Source organism: Mustelus asterias, unplaced genomic scaffold (assembly GCF_964213995.1).
Source record: "Mustelus asterias unplaced genomic scaffold, sMusAst1.hap1.1 HAP1_SCAFFOLD_565, whole genome shotgun sequence".
Taxonomy (NCBI): Eukaryota; Metazoa; Chordata; class Chondrichthyes; order Carcharhiniformes; family Triakidae; genus Mustelus; species Mustelus asterias.
Genome location: NW_027590515.1, coordinates 258,339 through 284,508, shown reverse-complemented (window position 1 = coordinate 284,508; position 26,170 = coordinate 258,339). Strand labels below are relative to the sequence as shown.

At 48.9% G+C, this 26,170-nt stretch overlaps 1 protein-coding gene across 1 annotated transcript; it reads left to right on the top strand.

The window, feature by feature from the left end:
* Positions 1-522: 522 nt before the first annotated feature.
* On the top strand, positions 523-26,129 carry naa40 (N-alpha-acetyltransferase 40, NatD catalytic subunit). The gene is made up of 7 exons (XM_078205115.1): positions 523-613; positions 11,390-11,442; positions 12,858-12,953; positions 19,842-20,003; positions 22,329-22,412; positions 23,181-23,258; positions 23,952-26,129. The coding sequence occupies exons 1-7, from the start codon at positions 575-577 to the stop codon at positions 24,085-24,087; spliced, it is 648 nt and encodes a 215-aa protein (XP_078061241.1). The 5' UTR covers positions 523-574; the 3' UTR covers positions 24,088-26,129.
* Positions 26,130-26,170: the final 41 nt, after the last annotated feature.

Sequence of the window (26,170 nt, the reverse complement as noted above, 5' to 3'; positions counted from 1 at the left end):
CAAGGAGAATGTGCAAACTCCACACAGACAGTGACCCGAGTCGGGAATCGAACCCGGGACCCTGGAGCTGTGAAGCAGCAGTGCTAACCACTGTGCTACCGTGCCGCCCCTTGATTGGGGGAGAGAGAGAATTGAGAGCAGATGGATGTGTGGAGAGAGTGGGGGAGATGGGAGAGCGAGAGTGGGTGAGATGGGGGGAGAGAGAGTTGGGGGCAGATGGATGTGTGGGGGAGGTGGGAGAGAGAGATGGATGTGCGGAGTGGGTGAGATGGGGAAGAGAGAGAGTTGAGTGCAGATGGATGTGTGGAGAGAGTGGGGGAGGTGGGAGAGAGAGATGGATGTGCGGAGTGGGTGAGATGGGAGAGAGAGAGTTGAGTGCAGATGGATGTGTGGAAAGAGTGGGGGAGGTGGGAGAGAGAGAGGGTGTGATTTATCTAGTACCATTCCACCATGCCAAATGGCTGGTGAAGGTGGGGAGGCTGAGAAATTATTTCAGTATTGTATGTTTTTTCTCCAGAGAAAGTCATCAAAAGCAAAGGAGAAGAAGCAAAAAAGACTGGAGGAGCGAGCAGCGATGGATGCCATCTGTGCTAAAGTGGAAACAGCAAACAAGGTCAAAGCTGGGACCCCAGCTAGTCACAATATATATTAATAATTTGGATGAGGGAACAAAATGTACCATTTCAAAGTTTGTAGATGATACCAAGTTGGGTGGGAGGGTGAACTGTGACGAGGATGCAGAGATCCTGGGGCGGCACGGTAGCACAGGTTAGCACTGCTGCTTCACAGCTCCAGGGTCCCGGGTTCGATTCCCAGCTCAGGTCACTGTCTGTGTGGAGTTTGCACATTCTCCTCGTGTCTGCGTGGGTTTCCTCCGGGTGCTCCGGTTTCCTCCCACAGTCCAAAGATGTGCGGATTAGGTTGATTGGCCAGGTTAAAAATTGCCCCTTAGAGTCCTGAGATGCGTAGATTAGCGGGTAAATATGTGGGGTTAGGGCCTGGGTGGGATTGTGGTCGGTGCAGACTCGATGGGCCGAATGGCCTCCTTCTGCACTGTAGGGTTTCTATGATTTCTATGATCCTTCAGAATGATCTGGACAACTTGGGTGAGTGGGCTAATCAATGATAGATGCAGTATAATTTGGATAAATGTGAGGTTATTCACTTTGGAAGCAAAAACAAGGCGGCAGATTACTACCTGAATGGCTATAAATTGGGAGAGGGGAGTGTGCAGCGGGACCTGGGTGTCCTTGTGCACCAGTCACTGAAGGTAAGCATGCAGGTGCAGCAGGCGGTAAAGAAGGCAAATGGTAAAGAAACATAGAAAAACTACAGCACAATACAGGCCCTTCAGCCCACAAAGTTGTGCCGAACATGTCCCTACCTTAGCGATTACTAGGCTTACCTATAACCCTCTATCTTACTAAGTTCCATGTACTTATCTAAAAGTCTCTTAAAAGACCCTATCGAATCCGCCTCCACCACCGTTGCTGGCAGCCCATTCCACGCACCCACCACCCTCTGAGTGAAAAACTTACCCCTGACATCTCCTCTGTACCTACTCCCCAGCACCTTAAACCTGTGTCCTCTTGTGGCAACCATTTCAGCCCTAGGAAAAAGCCTCTGACTGTCCACTCGATCAATACCTCTCAACATCTTATACACCTCTATCAGGTCACCCCTCATCCTTCGTCTCTCCAAGGAGAAAAGGCCGAGCTCACTCAACCTATCCTCATAAGGCATGCTCCCCAACCCAGGCAACATCCTTGTAAATCTCCTCTGCACCCTTTCTATGGCTTCCACATCCTTCCTGTAATGAGGCGACCAGAACTGAGCACAGTACTCCCAAGTGTGGTCTGACCAGGGTCCTATATAGCTGCAACATTATCTCACGACTCCTAAACTCAATTCCTCGATTGATGAAGGCCAGTACACCATACGCCTTCTTAACCACAGCCTCAACCTGCACAGCTGCTTTGAGCGTCCTATGAACTCGGGCCCCAAGATCCTTCTGATCTTCCACTCTGCCAAGAGTCCTACCATTAATATATTCCGCCATCCTATTTGACCTGCCAAAATGAACCACCTCACACTTATCTGGGTTGAACTCTATCTGCCACTTCTCCGCCCAGTCTTGCATCCTATCAATGTCTCGCTGCAACTTCTGACATAGAACATAGAACATAGAAAGCCACAGCACAAACAGGCCCTTCGGCCCACAAGTTGCGCCGATCACATCCCCACCTCTACGCCTATCTATAGCCCTCAATCCCATTAAATCCCATGTACTCATCCAGAAGTCTCTTAAAAGACCCCAACGAGTTTGCCTCCACCACCACCGACGTCAGCCGATTCCACTCACCCACCACCCTCTGAGTGAAAAACTTACCCCTGACATCTCCTCTGTACCTACCCCCCAGCACCTTAAACCTGTGTCCTCTCGTAGCAACCATTTCAGCCCTTGGAAATAGCCTCTGAGAGTCTACCCTATCCAGACCTCTCAACATCTTGTAAACCTCTATCAGGTCACCTCTCATCCTTCGTCTCTCCAGGGAGAAGAGACCAAGCTCCCTCAACCTATCCTCATAAGGCATGCCCCCCAATCCAGGCAACATCCTTGTAAATCTCCTCTGCACCCTTTCAATGGCTTCAACATCTTTCCTGTAATGAGGTGACCAGAACTGCGCGCAGTACTCCAAGTGGGGTCTAACCAGGGTCCTATAAAGCTGCAGCATTATCTCCCGACTCCTAAACTCAATCCCTCGATTAATGAAGGCCAGTACGCCGTACGCCTTCTTGACCGCATCCTCCACCTGCGAGGCCGATTTAAGAGTCCTATGGACCCGGACCCCAAGGTCCTTCTGATCCTCTACACTGCTAAGAATGGTACCCTTCATATTATACTGCTGCTTCATCCCATTGGATCTGCCAAAATGGATCACCACACACTTATCCGGGTTGAAGTCCATCTGCCACTTCTCCGCCCAGTCTTGCATTCTATCTATGTCTCGCTGCAACTTCTGACATCCCTCCAAACTATCCACAACACCACCTACCTTGGTGTCGTCAGCAAACTTACCAACCCATCCCTCCACTTCCTCATCCAGGTCATTTATGAAAATGACAAACAGCAAGGGTCCCAGAACAGATCCCTGGGGCACTCCACTGGTCACTGACCTCCATGCAGAGAAAGACCCCTCCACAGCCACTCTCTGCCTTCTGCAGGCAAGCCAGTTCTGGATCCACAAGGCAACAGCCCCTTGGATCCCATGCCCTCTCACTTTCTCAAGAAGTCTTGCATGGGGGACCTTATCGAACGCCTTGCTGAAGTCCATATAGACCACATCCACCGCTCTTCCTTCGTCAATGTGTTTGGTCACATTTTCAAAGAACTCAACCAGGCTCGTAAGGCACGACCTGCCCTTGACAAAGCCGTGCTGACTACTTTTGATCATACTAAACTTCTCTAGATGATCATAAATCCTGTCTCTCAGGATCCTCTCCATCAACTTACCAACCACTGAGGTTAGACTCACCGGTCGGTAATTTCCCGGGCTGTCCCTGTTCCCTTTCTTGAATATAGGGACCACATCTGCAATCCTCCAATCCTCCGGAACCTCTCCCGTCTCCATCGACGATGCAAAGATCATCGCCAAAGGCTCCGCAATCTCCTCCCTCGCCTCCCACAGTAACCTGGGGTACATCCCATCCGGTCCCGGCGACTTACCAACCTTGATGCCATTCAATAGTTCCAACACATCCTCTTTCTTTATGTCCACATGCTCGATCCTTTCTGTCCACCGCAAACCAGCAGTACAACCACCCAGATCCCTTTCCACCGTGAATACCGAGGTAAAGTATTCATTAAGCAACTCCGCCATTTCTAACGGTTCCGCACAAACTTTTCCCCCTTCACCTTTTAAGGGTCCTATGCCTTCACATCTCATCCTTTTACTCTTGACATATTTGTAGAAAGCCTTGGGATTCTCCTTAATCTTACCCGCCAAGGCCTTCTCATGACCCCTTCTCGCTCTCCTAATTTCCTTCTTAAGCTCCTTCCTACATCCCGTATACTCCTCTAAATCCTTAACACCTCCTAGCTCTCTGAACCTTCTGTACGCCTCTCTTTTCTTATTCACCAGGTTCATCACAACCTTCGTGCACCACGGTTCCCGTACCCTACCAACAGCCCCCTGTCTCATCGGAACGTTGTCATGCAGAGCTCCAGACAAACATTCCTTGAAAATCCTCCACTTTCCTTCGGTACTTTTCCCCAAGAATGCCTCCTTCCAATTTACCCGTCTAATTTCCTCCCTGATGACACTGTATTTCCCTTTACTCCAGAGAAACACTTTCCTAGCCTGCCTGATCCTATCTCTTTCCAATGCTATCGTGAAGGAGATAGAATTATGATCGCTATCCCCAAGATGCTCACCCACCGAGAGATCCTCCACCTGTCCAGGTTCATTAGCCAGCACCAGATCAAGTACAGCCTCTCCTCTAGTAGGCTTATCCACATACTGTGTCAGGAAACTCTCCTGGACACACCTAACAAACTCCTCTCCATCCAAACCCCTAGCCCTAGGGATATTCCAATCTATGTTTGGGAAATTAAAATCTCCCATCACGACAACTCTGTTATTCCTACATCTCTCCAGGATCTGTTTCCCCATCTGCTCCTCAACATCTCTGTTACTATTGGGCGGCCTATAGAAAACACCCAGCAACGTTACCGACCCCTTCCTGTTCCTAACCTCCACCCACAGAGACTCCGTCGTCAATCCCTCCACGGCGTCCACCTTCTCTACAGCCGTGACACTATCCCTGATCAACAGTGCCACTCCCCCCCCCTCTCTTGCCTCCCTCCCTGTCCTTCCTGAAACATCTAAAACCCGGCACCTGAAGCACCCAGTCCTGTCCCTGAGACATCCAAGTCTCCGTAATGGCCACCACATCACAATTCGAAGCAGCAATCCACGCTCTAAGCTCATCCACTTTATTCACAACACTCCTGGCATTAAAATAGACACATCTCAGACCTTCAGCCTGAGCACTTCCCTTCTCCATCACTCGTCTAACCTCCCTCTTACCCTGTTTACATTCCTTATCAATTTGCGAGCTAACCTCCTTGCTCTCAGTCCCCTCATTCCGATTCCCTCCCCCCAACCTTTCTAGTTTAAAGTCTCTCCAGTAGCCTTAGCCAACCTTCCCGCCAGGATATTGGTCCCCCTGGGATTCAAGTGCCACCCGTCTTTTTTAAACAGGTCACACCTGCCCCTAAAGAGGTCCCAATGATCCAAGTACCCAAATCCTTGTCCCTTGCTCCAGTCCCTCAGCCACGCATTCATTCTCCACCGATTCCTGTTCTCACTCTCCCGCGGCACAGGCAGCAATCCCGAGATTACTACCTTTGCATTCCTCTTTCTCAGCTGTCTACCTAACTCCCTATATTCTCTTTTCATGACCCCTTCCCTCTTCCTACCTATGTCAGCAGTACCTATATGCATCACGACCTTCGGCTCCTCTCCCTCCCCCTTCAGGATTTCTGGGACTCGACCAGAGACATCCCGGACCCCTGCACCAGGGAGGCAAACCACCATCCGAGAGTCCCGTCTGTGTCCGCAAAAACGCCTATCTGACCCCCTCACCGTAGAGTCCCCAATTAGCACTACCCTCCTTTCCTTACCCTTTTGCACTACTGGGCCAGGCTCAGCTCCAGAGACACTGCCACCGCTGCTTCCCCCAGGTGGGCTGTCCACCCCAGTAGTACTCAGACAGGAGTACTTATTATTAAGGGGCACATCCACCGGGGTGCTCACCATCAACTGAGCTTTCTCCTTCCTCACTGTTACCCAGTTACCCTCCTCCCGTGGTCCCGGTGTGACCACCTGCCGATAGCTCCTGTCAATGACCTCCTCACTATCCCTAACCCGGCGAAGGTCCTCGAGCTGCAATTCCAGTTCCCTAACATGGTCCCTTAGGAACCGCAGCTCAACACACCCAGCACAGATATGGTCGTCCGGGAGGCTAGGAGCCTCCAGGACCTCCCACATCCTACATTGGGAACAACATACTGGCCTCACACTCATGATTGCCCCTTTAAACACACAGGGAAAAAAAAGTGAATGAAAATTTTAAACTTACCTTTCCTCCTCCTGTTTTCTCCAAAGCCCTGCTCTCACTGGGTCTTATTTTTTAGGTTAGAGGAGGAGGGAGGGTGGGATACTCTACAAGTGTAGAGTATCGGGATTCCTCTCTGTTCCAATTTATTGGGGGAAAAAAAAAAATCTCTCTCTCCCAGACCTCCCTGCGCGACCACTTCCGGGTTTAGATATTTTTAAAGAAAAAACCCGCGAAAAAGTAAGTTAAAAATAACAGCGCTTACCCGCAGCACTCCTCTCGCGAATCTCTCCCTCTCTGCTGCACTTCCAAGACGCAATGAGGAAGTGCAGCAGAGAGGGAGAGAGGGAGACATCCCTCCACACTATCCACAACACCTCCAACCTTTGTGTCATCAGCAAACTTACCAACCCGTCCCTCCACTTCCTCATCCAGGTCATTTATAAAAATCACAAAGAGTAAGGGTCCCAGAACAGATCCCTGGGGCACTCCATTGGTGACCGACCTCCATGCAGAATATGACCCATCGATAACCACTCTTTGCCTTCTGTGGGCAAGCTAGTTCTGGATCCACAAAGCAATGTCCCCTTGGATCCCATGCCCCCTCACTTTCTCAATAAGCCTTGCATGGGGCACCTTATCAAATGCCTTGCTGAAGTCCATATATACTACATCTACTGCTCTTCCTTCATCAATGTTGGCCTTCATTGCGAGAGGTTTCGAGTACAGGAGCGAGGGATGTGTTGTAGCAATTATACAGGGCCTTGGTGATGCAACACCTAGAGTATTGTTACAGTTTTGGTCTCCTTTTCTGAGGAAGGATGTTCTTGCTCTCGAGGGAGTGCAGCGAAGGATTACCAGGCTGATTCCGGGGATGGCAGGACTGATGTATGAGGAGAGATTGACGAGGTTAGGATTGTTTTCACTGGAGTTCAGACAAATGAGGGGGGGGAATCTCATAGAGACTTATAAAATTCTAACAGGACTAGACAGGGTAGATGCAGGGAGGATGTTCCCCTGGTGGGGGGAATCCAGAACCAGGGGTCACAGTCTGAGGATTCAGGGTAGACCATTTAGGACGGAGATAAGGAGGCATTTCTTCACCCAAAGAGTGATGAGCCTGAAGTAGTTGATGCCAAAACATTGAATGTATTCAAGAGGCAGCTGGATATAGCACTTGGGCGAATGGGATCAAAGGTTATGGGGAGAATGCAGAATTAGGCTATTGAATTGGACAATCAGCCATGATCGTAATGAATGGCGGAGCAGGCTTGAAGGGCCAAATGGCCTCCTCCTGCTCCTATAGGATAGGGCCGTACGGCAGGGCAAGGTTTACAATTGGGGGAGAGGTAATTATGATGCGATTAGGCAAGAATTAGGGGGCATAAGATGGGAACAGAAACTGTCAGGGAAAGGCACTAATGAAAAGTGGAACTTTTTCAAGGAACAAATACTGGGTGTCCTTGATAGGTATGTCCCTGTCAGGCAGGGAGGAAATGGCCGAGTGAGGGAACCATGGTTCACGAAAGAGGTGGAATGTCTTGTGAAAAGGAAGAGGGAAGCTTATGCAGGGATGAGGAAACAAGGTTCAGATGGCTCGATTGAGGGTTACAAGTTAGCAAGGAACTAGCTGAAAAAGGGGCTTAGGAGAGCTAGGAGGGGACATGAGAAGTCCTTGGCGGGTCGGATCAAGGAAAACCCCAAGGCTTTTTACTCTTATGTGAGGAATAAAAGAATGACCAGGGTGAGGTTAGGGCCGGTCAAGGACAGTAGTGGGAACTTGTGTATGGAGTCAGTAGAGATAGGCGAGGTGATGAATGAATACTTTTCTTCAGTGTTCACCAAGGAGAGGGGCCATGTTTTTGAGGAAGAGAAGGTGTTACAGGCTAATAGGCTGGAGGAAATAGTTAGAACATAGAACAGTACAGCACAGAACAGGCCCTTCGGCCCACGATGTTGTGCCGAGCTTTATCTGAAACCAAGATCAAGCTATCCCACTCCCTATCATCCTGGTGCGCTCCATGTGTCTATCCAATAACCGCTTAAATGTTCCTAAAGTGTCTGACTCCACTATCACTGCAGGCAGTCCATTCCACACCCCAACCACTCTCTGCGTAAAGAACCTACCTCTGATATCCTTCCTATATCTCCCACCACGAACCCTATAGTTATGCCCCCTTGTAATAGCTCCATCCACCCGAGGAAATAGTCTTTGAACATTCACTCTATCCCGTTCATCATTTTATACACCTCTATTAAGTCTCCCCTCAGCCTCCTCCGCTCCAGAGAGAACAGCCCTAGCTCCCTCAACCTTTCCTCATAAGACCTACCCTCCAAACCAGGCAGCATCCTGGTAAATCTCCTCTGCACTCTTTCCAGCGCTTCCACATCCTTCTTATAGTGAGGTGACCAGAACTGCACACAATATTCCAAATGTGGTCTCACCAAGGTCCTGTACAGTTGCAGCATAACCCCACGGCTCTTAAACTCCAACCCCCTGTTAATAAAAGCTAACACACTATAGGCCTTCTTCACAGCTCTATCCACTTGAGTGGCAACCTTTAGAGATCTGTGGATATGGACCCCAAGAGGGAGAATGTCCTGGCAGTTTTGAATAAACTGAAGGTCGATAAGTCCCCTGGGCCTGATTAAATATATCCGAGGATTCTTTGGGAGGCAAGGGATGAGATTGCAGAGTCTTTGGCTTTGATCTTTGGGTCCTCACTGTCCACGGGGATGGTGCCAGAGGACTGGAGAGTGGCGAATGTTGTTCCTCTGTTTAAGAAAGGGAATACAAATGACCCTGGTAATTATAGACCGGTTAGTCTTACTTCGGTGGTTGGTAAATTGATGGAAAAGGTCCTTAGGGATGGGATTTACGACCATTTAGAAAGATGCGGATTAATCCGGGATAGTCAGCACGGATTCGTGAAGGGCAAGTCGTGCCTCACAAATTTGATAGAATTTTTTGAGGAGGTAACTAAGTGTGTTGATGAAGGTAGGGCAGTTGATGTCATATACATGGATTTTAGTAAGGCATTTGATAAGGTCTCCCATGGTTGGCTTATGATGAAAGTAAGGAGGTGTGGGATAGAGGGAAAGTTGGCCGATTGGATAGGTAACTGGCTATCTGATCGAAGACAGAGGGTGGTGGTGGATGGAAAATTTTCGGACTGGAGGCAGGTTGCTAGCGGGTGCCACAGGGATCAGTGCTTGGTCCTCTGCTCTTTGTGATTTTTATTAATGACTTAGAGGAGGGGGCTGAAGGGTGGATCAGTAAATTTGCTGATGACACCAAGATTGGTGGAGTAGTGGATGAGGTGGAGGGCTGTTGTAGGCTGCAAAGAGACATAGATAGGATGCAAAGCTGGGCTGAAAAATGGCAAATGGAGTTTAACCCTGATAAATGTGAGGTGATTCATTTTGGTAGGACTAATTTAAATGTGGATTACAGGGTCAAAGGTAGGGTTCTGAAGACTGTGGAGGAACAGAGAGATCTTGGGGTTCATATCCACAGATCTCTAAAGGTTGCCACTCAAGTGGATAGAGCTGTGAAGAAGGCCTATAGTGTGTTAGCTTTTATTAACAGGGGGTTGGAGTTTAAGAGCCGTGGGGTTTTGCTGCAACTGTACAGGACCTTGGTGAGACCACATTTGGAATATTGTGTGCAGTTCTGGTCACCTCACTATAAGAAGGATGTGGAAGCGCTGGAAAGAGTGCAGAGGAGATTTACCAGGATGGCTGCCTGGTTTGGAGGGTAGGTCTTATGAGGAAAGGTTGAGGGAGCTAGGGTATTCTCTCTGGAGCGGAGAAGGCTGAGGGGAGACTTAATAGAGCTTTATAAAATGATGAAGGGGATAGATAGAGTGAACGTTCAAAGACTATTTCCTCGGGTGGATGGAGCTATTACAAGGGGGCATAACTATAGGGTTCATGGTGGCAGATATAGGAAGGATATCAGAGGTAGGTTCTTTACGCAGAGAGTGGTTGGGGTGTGGAATGGACTGCTGCAGTGATAGTGGAGTCAGACACTTTAGGAACATTTAAGCGGTTATTGGATAGGCACATGGAGCACACCAGGATGATAGGGAGTGGGATAGCTTGATCTTGATTTCAGATAAAGCTCGGCACAACATTGTGGGCCGAAGGGCCTGTTCTGTGCTGTACTGTTCTATCTTCTATGTTTCTATCTTTAAACGGTTTAGGTGATGAGTATCCAGTGGTCTTGGAAGGAGGTGGGGTTGGGAAGTGGAATGGACATTCTGGAGCGGCCTGGGGGCAGGGAGGAATGATGGTACTAAGCAGTGTGGAGTTCGGGGAGGAGGGGGAGCCATGCTCAGGGTGGGGGGAGCAGGGTTCAGGGAGAGGAGCTACTTTCCTCCACACTGGTTGTTGACCATTAGAGGGCCCAGTTAGCCATCATGTAATTTATTGTACCACAACCTATTGATATTACTTTTCGTACCAATTTGGTCTCCTTTCCTGAAAGCAACAGTTGATACTCCTTTTGGGCATTTTCTCGTCCTTCACCCAAAGTACCCATCCTTCATATGGACTTGTTGATTCATCGATTCCATGACCACAGTTGGTGCACTGACATTCATTTCCGGTGTAGATCTTGTGTGCGGCAGCTGTAGCAGTCATGGATATATCTAAATGAGGACAAGCTTTTCTGCTGGATGCTGGCAATTTGCTGCAGTCAGCAAATGTAAAACAGACAGACAGATTAGCAGTAAAGATGGGTAACCTTCAGCAACAGCCACATCCCTACATTGATGAAGGAATTACTGGGCTCATTTGCTCCAGACTTGAGTTGTCAGTCTCCCATTGGTTCAGGTAGCAAGGGTGAGGGCAGATTGAGAGTGTGAAATGTATCTCTGTTTCAAAGTGTATTTTGCCTTATTGGGCCTGGGATAGGGAGGGGGATACCAGGGGAGACCTGATCATCATCCAGTCAGTGCTGCTGCAAAGCTCGTCTGTGGACACTGGCTTGGGATATGGTTTCAGACCTGTGACCTTTCATCAGAACAAAGGTCACGCTCCTGAAACATTCTCTGGTTCTGGCTCTAGCAATGCTGCCACACTGCTGAATATTTCCAGCGTTTTTTCTCTTTATTTTGGATTTCTGGCACACACAGTATTTTGCTTCTATATGGTTGGGCTGCTGTGAGGTCACCTAGCTTGCCAACACAGTCATAGGTTTGGAGGGGACAGGATGAATTGTGTGATTTTGAGAAATTTAATTCCTTTCTGTCTTTTTCACTTTAAGCTTGATGATCCATTAGCATCTTTCCCTGCCTTCAAGAAATACGACAGAAATGGGTAAGCGATTGTGTCACTTCTTGTACTAGTCACACTTGGGGCTGTTAACCTTCCATACCTGCCACACCATGCTTTATCTCTCCTCTTGCTTACTCAGCCTGTGTTATCGCTAGGCAGTAGCTCAGTTGTGGAGTAGGGTGGACTGCGATGCAGTTTCAGCTCTCCCCATTGATGGCACACCGCTGATTCGGTTTGTACACTGTCATTCCTCAATCACTAACCATTTAGAATCCAGAGAAGTAACTGGTTTAATTTTAATAGGACACTTGGAAAATAATGATCTGATCTAGGTAGAGTCGTGGATTTATGGAAATCCATTTGGAGTATTGTGAGCAGTTTTGGGCCCCGTACCTAAGGAAGGATGTATTGGCCATGGAAAGGGTCCAGAGGAGGTTCACAAGAATGATCCCTGGAATGAAGAGCTTGTCGTATGAGGGACGGTTGAGTACTCTGGGTCTGTACTCGTTGGAGTTTAGAAGGATGAGGGGGGATCTTATTGAAACTTACAGGATACTGCGAGGCCTGGATAGAGTGGATGTGGAGAGGATGTTTCCACTAGTAGAAAAAGCTAGAACTAGAAGGCACAACCTCAGGCTAAAGGGACGATCCTTTAAAACAGAAATGAGGAGGAATTTCTTCAGCCAGAGAGTGGTGAATCTGTGGAACTCTTTGCCGCAGAAGGCTGTGGAGGTCAGGTCATTGAGTGTCTTTAAGACAGAGATAGATAGGTGGAGCAGACTCGATGGGCTGAGTGGCCTAATTCTGCTCCTATATCTTATGGTCTGAAAGGAAAACATATTTGACAAATCTGTCTGGAAGTTTTGGAGAATGTTACTAGCAGTATGGATAAGGAAGAACCAGTGGATGTGATGTATTTGGAAATATTTGTACACTTCGTCTCAGTCGTTCCCTCCCAGAAATATCTTTACACTGACTGGTGCTGCTCTCACTCTCAGAACCAAATCTATTTACTGATTGATGTCTCTCAGTCCCCTCGCCCTCATGAAAAATTCTGTACATTGGCTGGTGTTCTCAATCCTTCTCCTTCAGGGAGATATCTGGATACAGATTGCTGTGGTTACAGTAGGGCATCAATCCTCAGCCTTGCTGGACTAGAGGAATTAATTTAGACACCCGCTCTGGTTCATGACTACCCAATGATTTATATTACACAGTACGCAGGCATGGTGTCGACTGGACCAGGCTCATCGTTCAACAGCTGGCACTCAGTCTTGGCTCCTGTATGAATTATAGACTCTAGGGGGAGGCACTGGTGAATTAAAATCCCAACAGTGGTTTTGGAAAGGAAAAAATCTGAACAGCTGAAGGGAGGGAATGAGAACGATTATGTGCTGTTTTATGGCAGGCGGCTGTGATCCATGACTGACCTCTCTCTCTCTCTCTCTCTCACCCAGAATGAACATAGTGATTGAATGCAAGCGAATAGCAGACTTGGACACCAGCACCGTGGACTGGGCAGTGGAACTGACCAAGACCAACATGCAGACCATGTGAGTGAACCATAGGGAATTGCATGCTCCCTTCCACTGGATGAGGGAATAGAAAAAGGAGACATCAGAGGAATTGTAGGTAATACTTTCCGTGCCATCCCATAGTAGCTAAGCACTGACTATGAGGGTTAGGCAGGACTGAGATGGGTGCCTGGTGGTTGGTAATTACAGAGAGATAGTGTGTTTGCATTTGAAAGTCAGTCAATTGGGGAGCTAAGGCCCTCCCTCTCTCTCTGATATTGCCTGTTCTGGACCATGGATCTAGAATCTACTAAGTGGAAGTTAAAGGATTAATATTGGCCCCCGGACGTATGGTAAAATTCCCTGTGTGGTCTTTTACACCCACCTGAGAGAGCAGATAGGACCTTGCTTTAGTGTCACATCTAAATACCTCTGACAGTGCAGCACTCTCTCAGTACTGACCCTCTGACAGTGCAGCACTCCCTCAGTACTGACCCTCTGACAGTGCAGCACTCCCTCAGTACTGACCCTCTGACAGTGCAGCACTCTCTCAGTACTGACCCTCTGACAGTGCAGCACTCTCTCAGTACTGACCCTCTGACAGTGCGGCACTCTCTCAGTACTGACCCTCTGACAGTGCAGCACTCTCTCAGTACTGACCCTCTGACAGTGCAGCACTCTCTCAGTACTGACCCTCTGACAGTGCAGCACTCTCTCAGTACTGACCCTCTGACAGTGCAGCACTCTCTCAGCACTGACCCTCTGACAGTGCAGCACTCCCTCAGCACTGACCCTCTGACAGTGCAGCACTCCCTCAGCACTGACCCTCTAACAGTGCAGCACTCCCTCAGTACTGACCCTCTGACAGTGCAGCACTCCCTCAGTACCGGCATTGCAGTGTCAACTTGGATTAAAGACTCAAGTCCGTGCGACTCGAAAACATAATCTGCTGACTAACAGGTGAAAGTGTTTGGGATCAGTGTGTACCCCACCCAGCATCGCAGTGAGACAGTCTGGGATCAGTGTACACACACCCAGCATCGCAGTGAGACAGTCTGGGATCAGTGTGTACCCACCCAGCATCACAGTGAGACAGTCTGGGATCAGTGTGTACCCACCCAGCATCGCAGTGAGACAGTCTGGGATCAGTGTACCCACCCAGCATCGCAGTGAGACAGTCTGGGACCAGTGTGTACCCCACCCAGCATCGCAGTGAGACAGTCTGGGATCAGTGTACACACACCCAGGGTCGCAGTGAGACAGTCTGGGATCAGTGTACACACACCCAGGGTCGCAGTGAGACAGTCTGGGATCAGTGTACACACACCCAGCATCGCAGTGAGACAGTCTGGGATCAGTGTACACACACCCAGCATCGCAGTGAGACAGTCTGGGATCAGTGTACACACACCCAGCATCGCAGTGAGACAGTCTGGGATCAGTGTACACACACCCAGCATCGCAGTGAGACAGTCTGGGATCAGTGTACACACACCCAGCATCGCAGTGAGACAGTCTGGGATCAGTGTACTCACACCCAGCATCGCAGTGAGACAGTCTGGGATCAGTGTACTCACACCCAGCATCGCAGTGAGACAGTCTGGGATCAGTGTACACACACCCAGCATCGCAGTGAGACAGTCTGGGATCAGTGTACACACACCCAGCATCGCAGTGAGACAGTCTGGGATCAGTGTACTCACACCCAGCATCGCAGTGAGACAGTCTGGGATCAGTGTGTACCCACCCAGCATCGCAGTGAGACAGTCTGGGATCAGTGTACACACACCCAGGGTCGCAGTGAGACAGTCTGGGATCAGTGTGTACCCACCCAGCATCGCAGTGAGACAGTCTGGGATCAGTGTACACACACCCAGGGTCGCAGTGAGACAGTCTGGGATCAGTGTACTCACACCCAGCATCGCAGTGAGACAGTCTGGGATCAGTGTACACACACCCAGCATCGCAGTGAGACAGTCTGGGATCAGTGTACACACACGCAGCATCGCAGTGAGACAGTCTGGGATCAGTGTACACACACCCAGCATCGCAGTGAGACAGTCTGGGATCAGTGTACACACACCCAGCATCGCAGTGAGACAGTCTGGGATCAGTGTACACACACCCAGCATCGCAGTGAGACAGTCTGGGATCAGTGTACACACACCCAGCATCGCAGTGAGACAGTCTGGGATCAGTGTACACACACCCAGCATCGCAGTGAGACAGTCTGGGATCAGTGTACACACACCCAGCATCGCAGTGAGACAGTCTGGGATCAGTGTACTCACACCCAGCATCGCAGTGAGACAGTCTGGGATCAGTGTACACACACCCAGCATCGCAGTGAGACAGTCTGGGATCAGTGTACTCACACCCAGCATCGCAGTGAGACAGTCTGGGATCAGTGTACTCACAGCATCGCAGTGAGACAGTCTGGGATCAGTGTACACACAGCATCGCAGTGAGACAGTCTGGGATCAGTGTACACACAGCATCGCAGTGAGACAGTCTGGGATCAGTGTACACACAGCATCGCAGTGAGACAGTCTGGGATCAGTGTACTCACAGCATCGCAGTGAGACAGTCTGGGATCAGTGTACACACACCCAGCATCGCAGTGAGACAGTCTGGGATCAGTGTACACACACCCAGCATCGCAGTGAGACAGTCTGGGATCAGTGTACACCCAGCATCGCAGTGAGACAGTCTGGGATCAGTGTACACCCAGCATCGCAGTGAGACAGTCTGGGATCAGTGTACACACACCCAGCATCGCAGTGAGACAGTCTGGGATCAGTGTACACACACGCAGCATCGCAGTGAGACAGTCTGGGATCAGTGTACACACACCCAGCATCGCAGTGAGACAGTCTGGGATCAGTGTACACACACCCAGCATCGCAGTGAGACAGTCTGGGATCAGTGTACACACACCCAGCATCGCAGTGAGACAGTCTGGGATCAGTGTACACACACCCAGCATCGCAGTGAGACAGTCTGGGATCAGTGTACACACACCCAGCATCGCAGTGAGACAGTCTGGGATCAGTGTACACACACCCAGCATCGCAGTGAGACAGTCTGGGATCAGTGTACTCACACCCAGCATCGCAGTGAGACAGTCTGGGATCAGTGTACACACACCCAGCATCGCAGTGAGACAGTCTGGGATCAGTGTACACACACCCAGCATCGCAGTGAGACAGTCTGGGATCAGTGTACTCACAGCATCGCAGTGAGACAGTCTGGGATCAGTGTACACACAGCATCGCAGTGAGACAGTCTGGGATCAGTGTACACACAGCATCGCAGTGAGACAGTCTGGGATCAGTGTACACACAGCATCGCAGTGAGACAGTCTGGGATCAGTGTACTCACAGCATCGCAGTGAGACAGTCTGGGATCAGTGTACACACACCCAGCATCGCAGTGAGACAGTCTGGGATCAGTGTACACACACCCAGCATCGCAGTGAGACAGTCTGGGATCAGTGTACACCCAGCATCGCAGTGAGACAGTCTGGGATCAGTGTACACCCAGCATCGCAGTGAGACAGTCTGGGATCAGTGTACACACACCCAGCATCGCAGTGAGACAGTCTGGGATCAGTGTACACCCAGCATCGCAGTGAGACAGTCTGGGATCAGTGTACACCCAGCATCGCAGTGAGACAGTCTGGGATCAGTGTACACCCAGCATCGCAGTGAGACAGTCTGGGATCAGTGTACACACACCCAGCATCGCAGTGAGACAGTCTGGGATCAGTGTACTCACACCCAGCATCGCAGTGAGACAGTCTGGGATCAGTGTACTCACACCCAGCATCGCAGTGAGACAGTCTGGGATCAGTGTACACACACCCAGCATCGCAGTGAGACAGTCTGGGATCAGTGTACACACACCCAGCATCGCAGTGAGACAGTCTGGGATCAGTGTACACCCAGCATCGCAGTGAGACAGTCTGGGATCAGTGTACACACTCCCAGCATTACCGTACGACAGTCTGGGATCAGTGTACACCCAGCATCGCAACGAGACAGTCTGGGATCAGTGTTTTTGTAGTCGAGGCAGGCTGGAGGGACTGAATTGCCTACTCCTCCTAGTTTTTATGTCAGTTCTGGTTGAAAAAAAATAACTGGGAAGCAGCAGGGATAAGTCAAAATGAGAGCCAGCATCATACAATTATGAGTAATTATGATCAATAATGCAAGGATAAGTCGGCAAAAATAGAATTAAGCAAGAAGACTATTTTAAAGTAAGAGATGGATCTTTGGAGACTAAGTATGCCTAAATTTAAGACGTAGCAAGTGTGGTAAGCCGAGTGGAATGTGTGTCCTGTCAAATGTGGGAAGTCATGGACCATACCAGCATGCTAGATAACCACGTGCAAGAAGTGCTCCCAACTGCAGAAACTTGAGCTCCAGGTCTCAGAGCTCGAACAGCAGCCGGAGACACTATAGTGCACACGCAAGTCTGAGAGTTACGTGGATACCACCTTTAGAGATGTGGTCACACTGCAGCTCAAGGGACTGGAGGAAAGAAGGGTGACCACCAGCAGTCCAAAAGAAACAGGCTGGGAATGCAGGAGCCCCTGGGGCCCCACTCTCAAATTGATTTTCCATTTTACAAGCTGACGAGGGCACTTTCCACAAGGGAGTGCAGAAACGGTCAAGCTTCTGGCACCACTAACAGCCTGACTGTACAGGAGGGGAGGAAGAAGGAAGAGCAATAGTGATGGGGGATTCATTGGTTCGGTGAACAGGTGTTATTGCAGCCACAGACGTGACTCCAGGATGGTATGTTGCCTCCCTAGAGCCGGGTTCAAGGATGTCACTGGCTGCAGGGCATCCTAAAGGTGGGGGGTTGTAAGTCAGAGGTCGTAGTACACTTTGGTACCTACAGCATAGGTAGACTGAAGGATGAGGTCTTGCATCAAGAATTCAGGGAGCTATGCAGCAGACTAAAAAGCAGGACCTCAAAGGAGAAAGGGTTTTAGATTCCTGGATCACTAGGACTGTAGTTGAGGCATACGGGACACTTGTCTTTATGGCATGGTATAGAGTATAAGAACAAAGAACAGTACAGCACAGGAAACAGGCCCTTCGGCCCTCCAAGCCTGTGCCGCTCCTTGGTCCAACTAGACCAATCGTTTGTATCCCTCCATTCCCAGGCTGCTCATGTGACTATCCAGGTAAGTCTTAAACGATGTCAGCGTGCCTGCCTCCACCACCCTACTTGGCAGCGCATTCCAGGCCCCCACCACCCTCTGTGTAAAAAAACGTCCCTCTGATGTCTGAGTTATACTTCGCCCCTCTCAGCTTGAGCCCGTGACCCCTCGTGATCGTCACCTCCGACCTGGGAAAAAGCTTCCCACTGTTCACCCTATCTATACCCTTCGTAATCTTGTATACCTCTATTAGATCTCCCCTCATTCTCCGTCTTTCCAAGGAGAACAACCCCAGTCTACCCAATCTCTCCTCATAGCTAAGACCCTCCATACCAGGCAACATCCTGGTAAACCTTCTCTGCACTCTCTCCAATGCCTCCACGTCCTTCTGGTAGTGCGGCGACCAGAACTGGACGCAGTACTCCAAATGCGGCCTAACCAGCGTTCTATACAGCTGCATCATCAGACTCCAGCTTTTATACTCTATCATCAGACTCCAGCTTTTATACTTTATACAGAGAGGTTATGTTGGAGCTGTACAAAACTTTGTTCAGGCCACAGCTGGAGTAGTGTGTGCAGGTTTGGTCACCTCGCTATAGGAGGGATGTGATTGCACTCGAGGGGGTACAGAGGAGATTCAGCAGGATGTTGCCTGGGATGGAGCATTTGAGCCGTAAGGAGAGACTGGATAGACTCCGGTTGTTTAGTTTTGTTTTCACCTGATGAAGGAGCAGCGCTCCGAAAGCTAGTGCTACCAAATAAACCTGTTGGACTTTAACCTGGTGTTGTGAGACTTCTTTCTGTGTTTTCTTCTGAGCAGGGAAGACTGAGGGGGCCCTGATTATGAGGGATATGGACAGGGTGGATAGGAGCAGCTCTCCCCTTGGTTGAAGGGTAAATAACGAAGGGACATCATTTTAAGGTGAGGGGTACCCAGAGGGTGGTGGGAGTCTGGAATGCACTGCCTGGGAGGGTAATATGAGTGGGAAACTTCAAACCTTTAGCAAGTATAGAAACGAGAAGCCCTTCGAGTCTGCTCCGTCATTCACTTTGATCATGGCTGATCATCGAATTCAATATCCTGACCCCTCCTTCCCCCCCCATATCCCTCAATCTCTTTAGCCCCAAGAGCTAGATCTAATTTCTTCCTGAAATCACACAATGTTTTGGCCTCAACTACTTTCTGTGGGAGTGAATTCCACACATTCACCACCCTCTAGGTGAAGAAATTTCTCCTCACCTCAGTTCTAAAAGGTTTACCCCTTATCCTCAAACTATGACCCCTAGTTCTGGACTCCCCCACCATCGGGAACATTCTTTCTGAAACTACCCTGTCTAACCCTCTTTAGAATTTTATAAGTTTCTATGAGATCCCCTCTCACTCTTCCATGTCAGAATATTCAGAGCTCTGGGCCAAGTGTTGAAAAGTGGATTAGTGTATGTCTAGTGTAGTTTTGTTGGTGCAGACTCGATGGGCCGAAGGGCCTCTTCTGTACTGTATAACTCCTGAGTGCTGTTTTACCAGTAAAGGCAGACATCTGGCAACTGAGCGGTCAGGAGAAACAATGTAGTTGGATTCCCTCCAGCCTGGTCCAGCCCCTGCCTGAGAGAGGAAGTCAGAGTCGGGAGGGGGAGTTATTAGCAGCAACAGGATGGGATCCTGGGTAGGGGAAGGCTGAGTTGGAGTGGGGATGGGGGTTGTTGCCCAGTGCTGTTACACTAAAACTTGGTGGAATGCTGACACTCTCTTCTTTCAGGTATGAACAGAGTGAATGGGGTTGGAAGGATCGGGAGAAGAAGGAGGAGATGACAGATGAGCGAGCCTGGTACCTGGTTGCACGAGAAGGAGACAGTGCCACGCCAGCGGCTTTCTCACATTTCCGATTTGATGTGGAGTGCGGGGAGGAAGTACTGTACTGGTATTCTATCGTGACTTAATGATTCCCCACGGAGGGTGACAGCTCCAATCGTGCGTGACCCTTGGCAGGAAGGGAGGCCATACATGGGTGGCGAGGCCATTGGCGAGCTCCTGATGTAAAACTGCTGGTGGCAGGAAGCAAAATCCTGGCTCCCCACAGAGTCTGGGGCGTGGACATGACCTGACTGACTGTGATTTAAGGTGACTCAGCTTTCCATCACAGTGAGTGTTGTGACCTATGTTTCCTCAGCACCCGCCCACCCCCCCACGCCACTTGGGTGCCGTTCTCCCCTTACCCACTCATGTGGCACATTCATTGTGTGCAGATCGTAATGGCAAATATCAAGTGATTGCCTGACAATGAGAGGGGTGTTAACCAAATCCTAATCCTGGCCCATAGCCAGAAACAAAGTAAAGCTCCCTCTCCACTGTTCCCATCAAACACTCACAGGACAGGTACAGCACGGGGTTAGATACAGAGTAAAGCTCCCTCTACACTGTCCCCCATCAAACACTCCCAGGACAGGTACAGCACGGGGTTAGATACAGAGTAAAGCTCCCTCTGCACTGTTCCCATCAAACACTCCCAGGACAGGTACAGCATGGGGTTAGATACAGAGTAAAGCTCCCTCTGCACTGTCCCCATCAAACACTCCCAGGACAGGTACAGCACGGGGTTAGATACAGAGTAAAGCTCCCTCTACACTGTCCCCATCAAACACTCCCAGGACAGGTACAGCACGGGGTTAGATACAGAGTAAAGCTCCGTCTCCACTGTTCCCATCAAACACTCCCAGGACAGGTACAGCACGGGGTTAGATACAGAGTAAAGCTCCGTCTCCACTGTTCCCATCAAACACTCCCAGGACAGGTACAGCACAGGGTTAGATACAGAGTAAAGCTCCGTCTCCACTGTTCCCATCAAACACTCCCAGGACAGGTACAGCACGGGGTTAGATACAGAGTAAAGCTCCCTCTGCACTGTTCCCATCAAACACTCCCAGGACAGGTACAGCATGGGGTTAGATACAGAGTAAAGCTCCCTCTGCACTGTTCCCATCAAACACTCCCAGGACAGGTACAGCATGGGGTTAGATACAGAGTAAAGCTCCCTCTGCACTGTCCCCATCAAACACTCCCAGGACAGGTACAACACGGGGTTAGATACAGAGTAAAGCTCCCTCTGCACTGTCCCCATCAAACACTCCCAGGACAGGTACAGCACGGGGTTAGATACAGAGTAAAGCTCCCTCTCCACTGTTCCCATCAAACACTCCCAGGACAGGTACAGCACGGGGTTAGATACAGAGTAAAGCTCCCTCTACACTGTCCCCATCAAACACTCCCAGGACAGGTACAGCACGGGGTTAGATACAGAGTAAAGCTCCTTCTACACTGTCCCCATCAAACACTCCCAGGACAGGAACAGCACGGGGTTAGATACAGAGTAAAGTTCCCTCTGCACTGTCCCCCATCAAACACTCCCAGGACAGGTACAGCACGGGGTTAGATACAGAGTAAAGCTCCCTCTGCACTGTCCCCATCAAACACTCCCAGGACAGGTACAGCACGGGGTTAGATACAGAGTAAAGCTCCCTCTACACTGTCCCCATCAAACACTCTCAGGACAGGTACAGCACGGGGTTAGATACAGAGTAAAGCTCCCTCTCCACTGTTCCCATCAAACACTCCCAGGACAGGTACAGCACGGGGTTAGATACAGAGTAAAGCTCCCTCTACACTGTCCCCATCAAACACTCCCAGGACAGGTACAGCACGGTGTTAGATACAGAGTAAAGCTCCTTCTACACTGTCCCCATCAAACACTCCCAAAACAGGAACAGCACGGGGTTAGATACAGAGTAAAGCTCCCTCTACACTGTCCCCATCAAACACTCCCAGGACAGGAACAGCACGGGGTTAGATACAGAGTAAAGCCCCGTCAAACACTCCCAGGACAGGTACAGCACGGGGTTAGATACAGAGTACAGCTCCCTCTACACTGTCCCCCATCAAACACTCCCAGGACAGGTACAGCACGGGGTTAGATACAGAGTAAAGCTCCCTGTACACTGTCCCCCATCAAATACTCCTAGGACAGGTACAGCACAGGGTTAGATACAGAGGAAAGCTCCTTCTACACTGTCCTCATCAAACACTCCTAGGACAGGTACAGCACGGGGTTAGATACAGAGTAAACTCCCTCTACACTGTCCCCCATCAAACACACCCAGTTGAGTTGGGGAATCTGTGGAAATGGGATGAAGGTGTGTTAAGTTAATGACATCTCTGTGTAATGATCTGACAAGTGTCTCTTGTGTTACAGTTATGAAGTTCAGCTGGAGAGTCGGGTGAGGAGAAAAGGTTTGGGCAAATTCTTAATGCAGATTCTACAGCTTTTAGCAAACAGGTAAACACGTTGTGCATTTCATAGAATCCCTACAGAAGGAAGCCATTTGGCCCATTGAGCCTGCACTGGCAACAATCCCACCCACGCCCTATCCTGTTAACACCATATATTTACCCTAATGCCCCTGACACTTGAGGGCTACTTTAGCATGTCCATTCAACCTAACCTGCACATCTTTGGAGTGTGGGAGGAAACCGGAGCACCCGGAGGAAACTCATGCAGACGCGGGGAGAACGTGCAGACTCCGCACAGACAGTGACCCAAGCCGGGAATTGAACCCGGGTCCCTGGCGCTGTGAGGCAGCAGTGCTAACCCACAGTACCACCATGCCACGGACGGTAAATTTGCCTCCCCATTCTCTCACTTCCTCCTCAAGGCTTGGCTACCATCCAGTGCTGCACCCAAAGGGCCATCTTGATGTCAGCTTAGACAATGCTCTTTGACCATGGAAGAAAGCAAGTCCTCCCATTTACTGTTCTCCAGTCTGAGGTGTGGGGGCTATGTTTAGAGGTGGGACACCTTGCTAATTTCTCTGTGAATTCAACAGCCTGCTAGTCTTCGGGCACAGCTCTTCAGCCCCTTTCCCAACAGGGTTCCTCTTGTGAGCAGAGGGGGTCGTTAGGTGATATTGCGAAAGTGCTTGGCAGGACTCCATGGGAAGATCTTGTATGGCCAGGTTTGCAGAGTGTCAGAACATGCTTAATGAACAGAGGCAGGGTCGGTGTGTGCGACTGGATGAGATTGAATCTTGGTCTCTTCTCTCTGCAGCACACAGATGAAGAAAGTGATGTTAACGGTATTTAAGCACAACCGTGGGGCATATCAGTTCTTCAGAGAGGCAATGCAGTAAGTTGGGTCTCTGGTGAGATCTGGAGTCTGCCATAATTAGAGGGATGTATGGAAAATTGGGATATGTCTGAAGACACATCAATGGGAACACATGCACTTGTCTGTATGCAATCACTATCAAACTCCTTTGTTCTCCTCAGAAACCTGCGGCTAATATTTATCATCAACCAACAACTAAAAAGCAGGTTATCTGTTTATTATTGCCTTACTGCTGTTTTTTGGGATCCTATTGTGTGCAAATTGGCTGCTGCATTTCCTACTTTACAACAGTAACTACACTTCAAAAGTGCTTCATAGGCTGTAAAGTGTTTTGGGACATCCTCAAGTCATGAAAGGCACTTTGAAATACAAGTCTGTTTTCTCTTACCTGATCTGACTGACATTGGCTTCAGTCGCTTGCTACGCGTTTGAACCTCAGTCATCAGGGCAGTTAGAGGAGGGATGTCCTTGTCAGCATTGCTCAAAACCTGGGAAATCAATATCATATTCAACACATTAGGCAGAACTGTGTTGTGGGTAGGACTATGGTCTTTCCTATCTTAGATTTGTGCAGTTTGAGTCAGATGGAGAGGGCCCAGCCAGGGCTCCTGACTGCGATAGGATTGAGATGTATCATTAGGAGTTTCTAGCCCAGGGAATCATTAGTTAAGTTCCTGTTGCGATTTACCTTTCCATCCTTTCGTTCCACAGGTTTGATATTGACGAGTCGTCTCCCAGTGTGTCCGGATGCTGTGGAGACGACTGCTCCTATGAGATACTGAGCCGGAGAACCAAATATGGGGAGCACCCGCATGGCAGTCCACATTGCGGGGGCTGCTGTCACTGAAGGATCAACTTTGACCACCTCCCTGCCTCAATGACCTCTGACCACTTTTCTCCAAATTTCCCCTTGCGAAATCATCCATAGCGCCATGGGAAAGTGGAAACTACACGAGTGAGTGTGTGTTCAATGTACCAGCTGTTGCAGTGTGTGGAACGTTGCAAAAAGCTTTGTTTAAAAGGGTTTTTTTTTCAAAAAACACACACTGATCTATATATACTGTGAATGACACCCAGGTTCTCACTGCCAACCCATACAAGTAATGGCTGGTTGTTTGGAGCTAAATCTCCTTGTTATTTACTGGCCAAATAACACCACCCTTTTAAATACCAAAAGGAATCCTGCCACCTGTTACTTTTTAAAGGAATTGTTTTTATATATAAAATGAAAAATGATTTTTGTGAGCCAAGCAGAATACTGAGCAGAAAAATAGCAGAAAACTGGGGGACTTTTCTAAACTTCAATTTTTGAAAAAATTAAATTTCAACAAGTTTGAGGACAAAATGTATATTATGTCTGTAATATATTTTTTTTAAATGTATCTGTGCTCTCTTTCTGTGACTATTTTCCATTTTATGCTTACAATAGGAAACAAAAGAGACATGCGATCGAAGCTTTTTATCCTGCAATCATCAAGGCAGTGCAATCACATTGCAATTGGTGGAATCACATCTAATTTTGGACACACAGAGTTTTGTAAGCACAGTCTGGTTGGGGACAGTCAGTACTTCTCCTGTTGTGAACAGCCCGAAGGAACCTGCTGTTTGATCTGCCAGTCGTTAGGGATGTACGTACGGCCTGTATAATTGGCACCACACTGGCACTGAAATTTATACCCCACGTTACTCAATTGTGTGATAGGCAGGACATAGTTTTGGCCTAATAGCAACATCCCGTTAGTGGAGCATATCACTCATTACTGCGATCGGTCAACACTTGCTAAACAATCCTGATTGTGCTGAGAATTACACTGGAAGATTATTGGTCAGGCTCACAGTTTGACACTCATACCCATGCTAGAAGCTACATATATTTACACACAGAAAGGACAGAAACAGCATGTCCACACATTGCATCTTTTTCAACTAAACAAAAACTTGGGGGACAGCCAATCCCTGGTTCATTCCCCATGGCAATGCTTTGACCAATCCGGGTCCACTTGCCAACCAATCAGCACACTTCATGCAGTACAAATTGTTGTTCCCTTTATTGATATTCTTGCAAACTGTCCTGATGAGTGCAACACAAAAAGCTTCGACAGCATGACTCTTTCAACAACATTCAAGTTCTATACTATCAAAGAACTATTTACAATAGGAACTTTCAATGTAAGTCTGTCGCAGAGTAATTATACCCGAACACCACTGGAGGTGCTCCAATATTACTTTTGGTAAGAGGTAATTAGCACCTGGCAACTTGACATCAACAGTTCCATGATTATAAATGTCCAGGTAGAAATCTGGAATGGAAATTTAAGCACAGAATGCATGGCATTAAAATAGGACTGAACTACAGCTAATCCAGTTATCCCTCAATCTCTGCTTCACCTGAAGGCTGCAGCAGCTACCCATGACTCGATTCCTGGATTATGACACCAGTAAAAGTGAATGCATCCTTCTCGTTTTAAGCCCCGATCTCTGGCTGCTGGCACCAAACTACAGATTCAATTGCAGGAGATTCTAAGCTGCTTGTATGGTCCTGGAACATTTCGAGCACCTTGGCCATTTGGATCCAATGACTACCTCCCAGATTTGTACAGATGGCGGGTGCTAAGAGTAACGTGAGCCCGAATGTCTTTAAAATATTGTTGGGCATTGCATCTTTGTTGAAGAGAATAGGAGGCTGAAATCTAAACGCCAATTGGTCTTTGTACGGTGCACACTTCCCTCTGATTATCTCACCATTTCTGAATCCTGTTTAACTCCACTTTTGCACACTGGGTGTTAGTCCTGGAGGAAGCATCCAAAATGTCTGAAATCACCTGTACCATCTGGTTGTGGGTCGTGTGTTTTTTTAAATATAATTATTGAATAAATCTTTTTACTGTTTTTTGCTCTACCTTGTTTTGTTCCCGAGCATTCCTTAACTT

Excerpts from the sequence above, each read along its gene's own strand:
- naa40 (XM_078205115.1), top strand. The coding sequence starts at position 575 with ATGGATGCCATCTGTGCTAAAGTGGAAACAGCAAACAAG. Across the intron at positions 11,443-12,857 it reads AAGAAATACGACAGAAATGG|AATGAACATAGTGATTGAAT; the intron begins GTAAGCGATTGT and ends TCTCTCACCCAG. Across the intron at positions 12,954-19,841 it reads AAGACCAACATGCAGACCAT|GTATGAACAGAGTGAATGGG; the intron begins GTGAGTGAACCA and ends CTCTTCTTTCAG.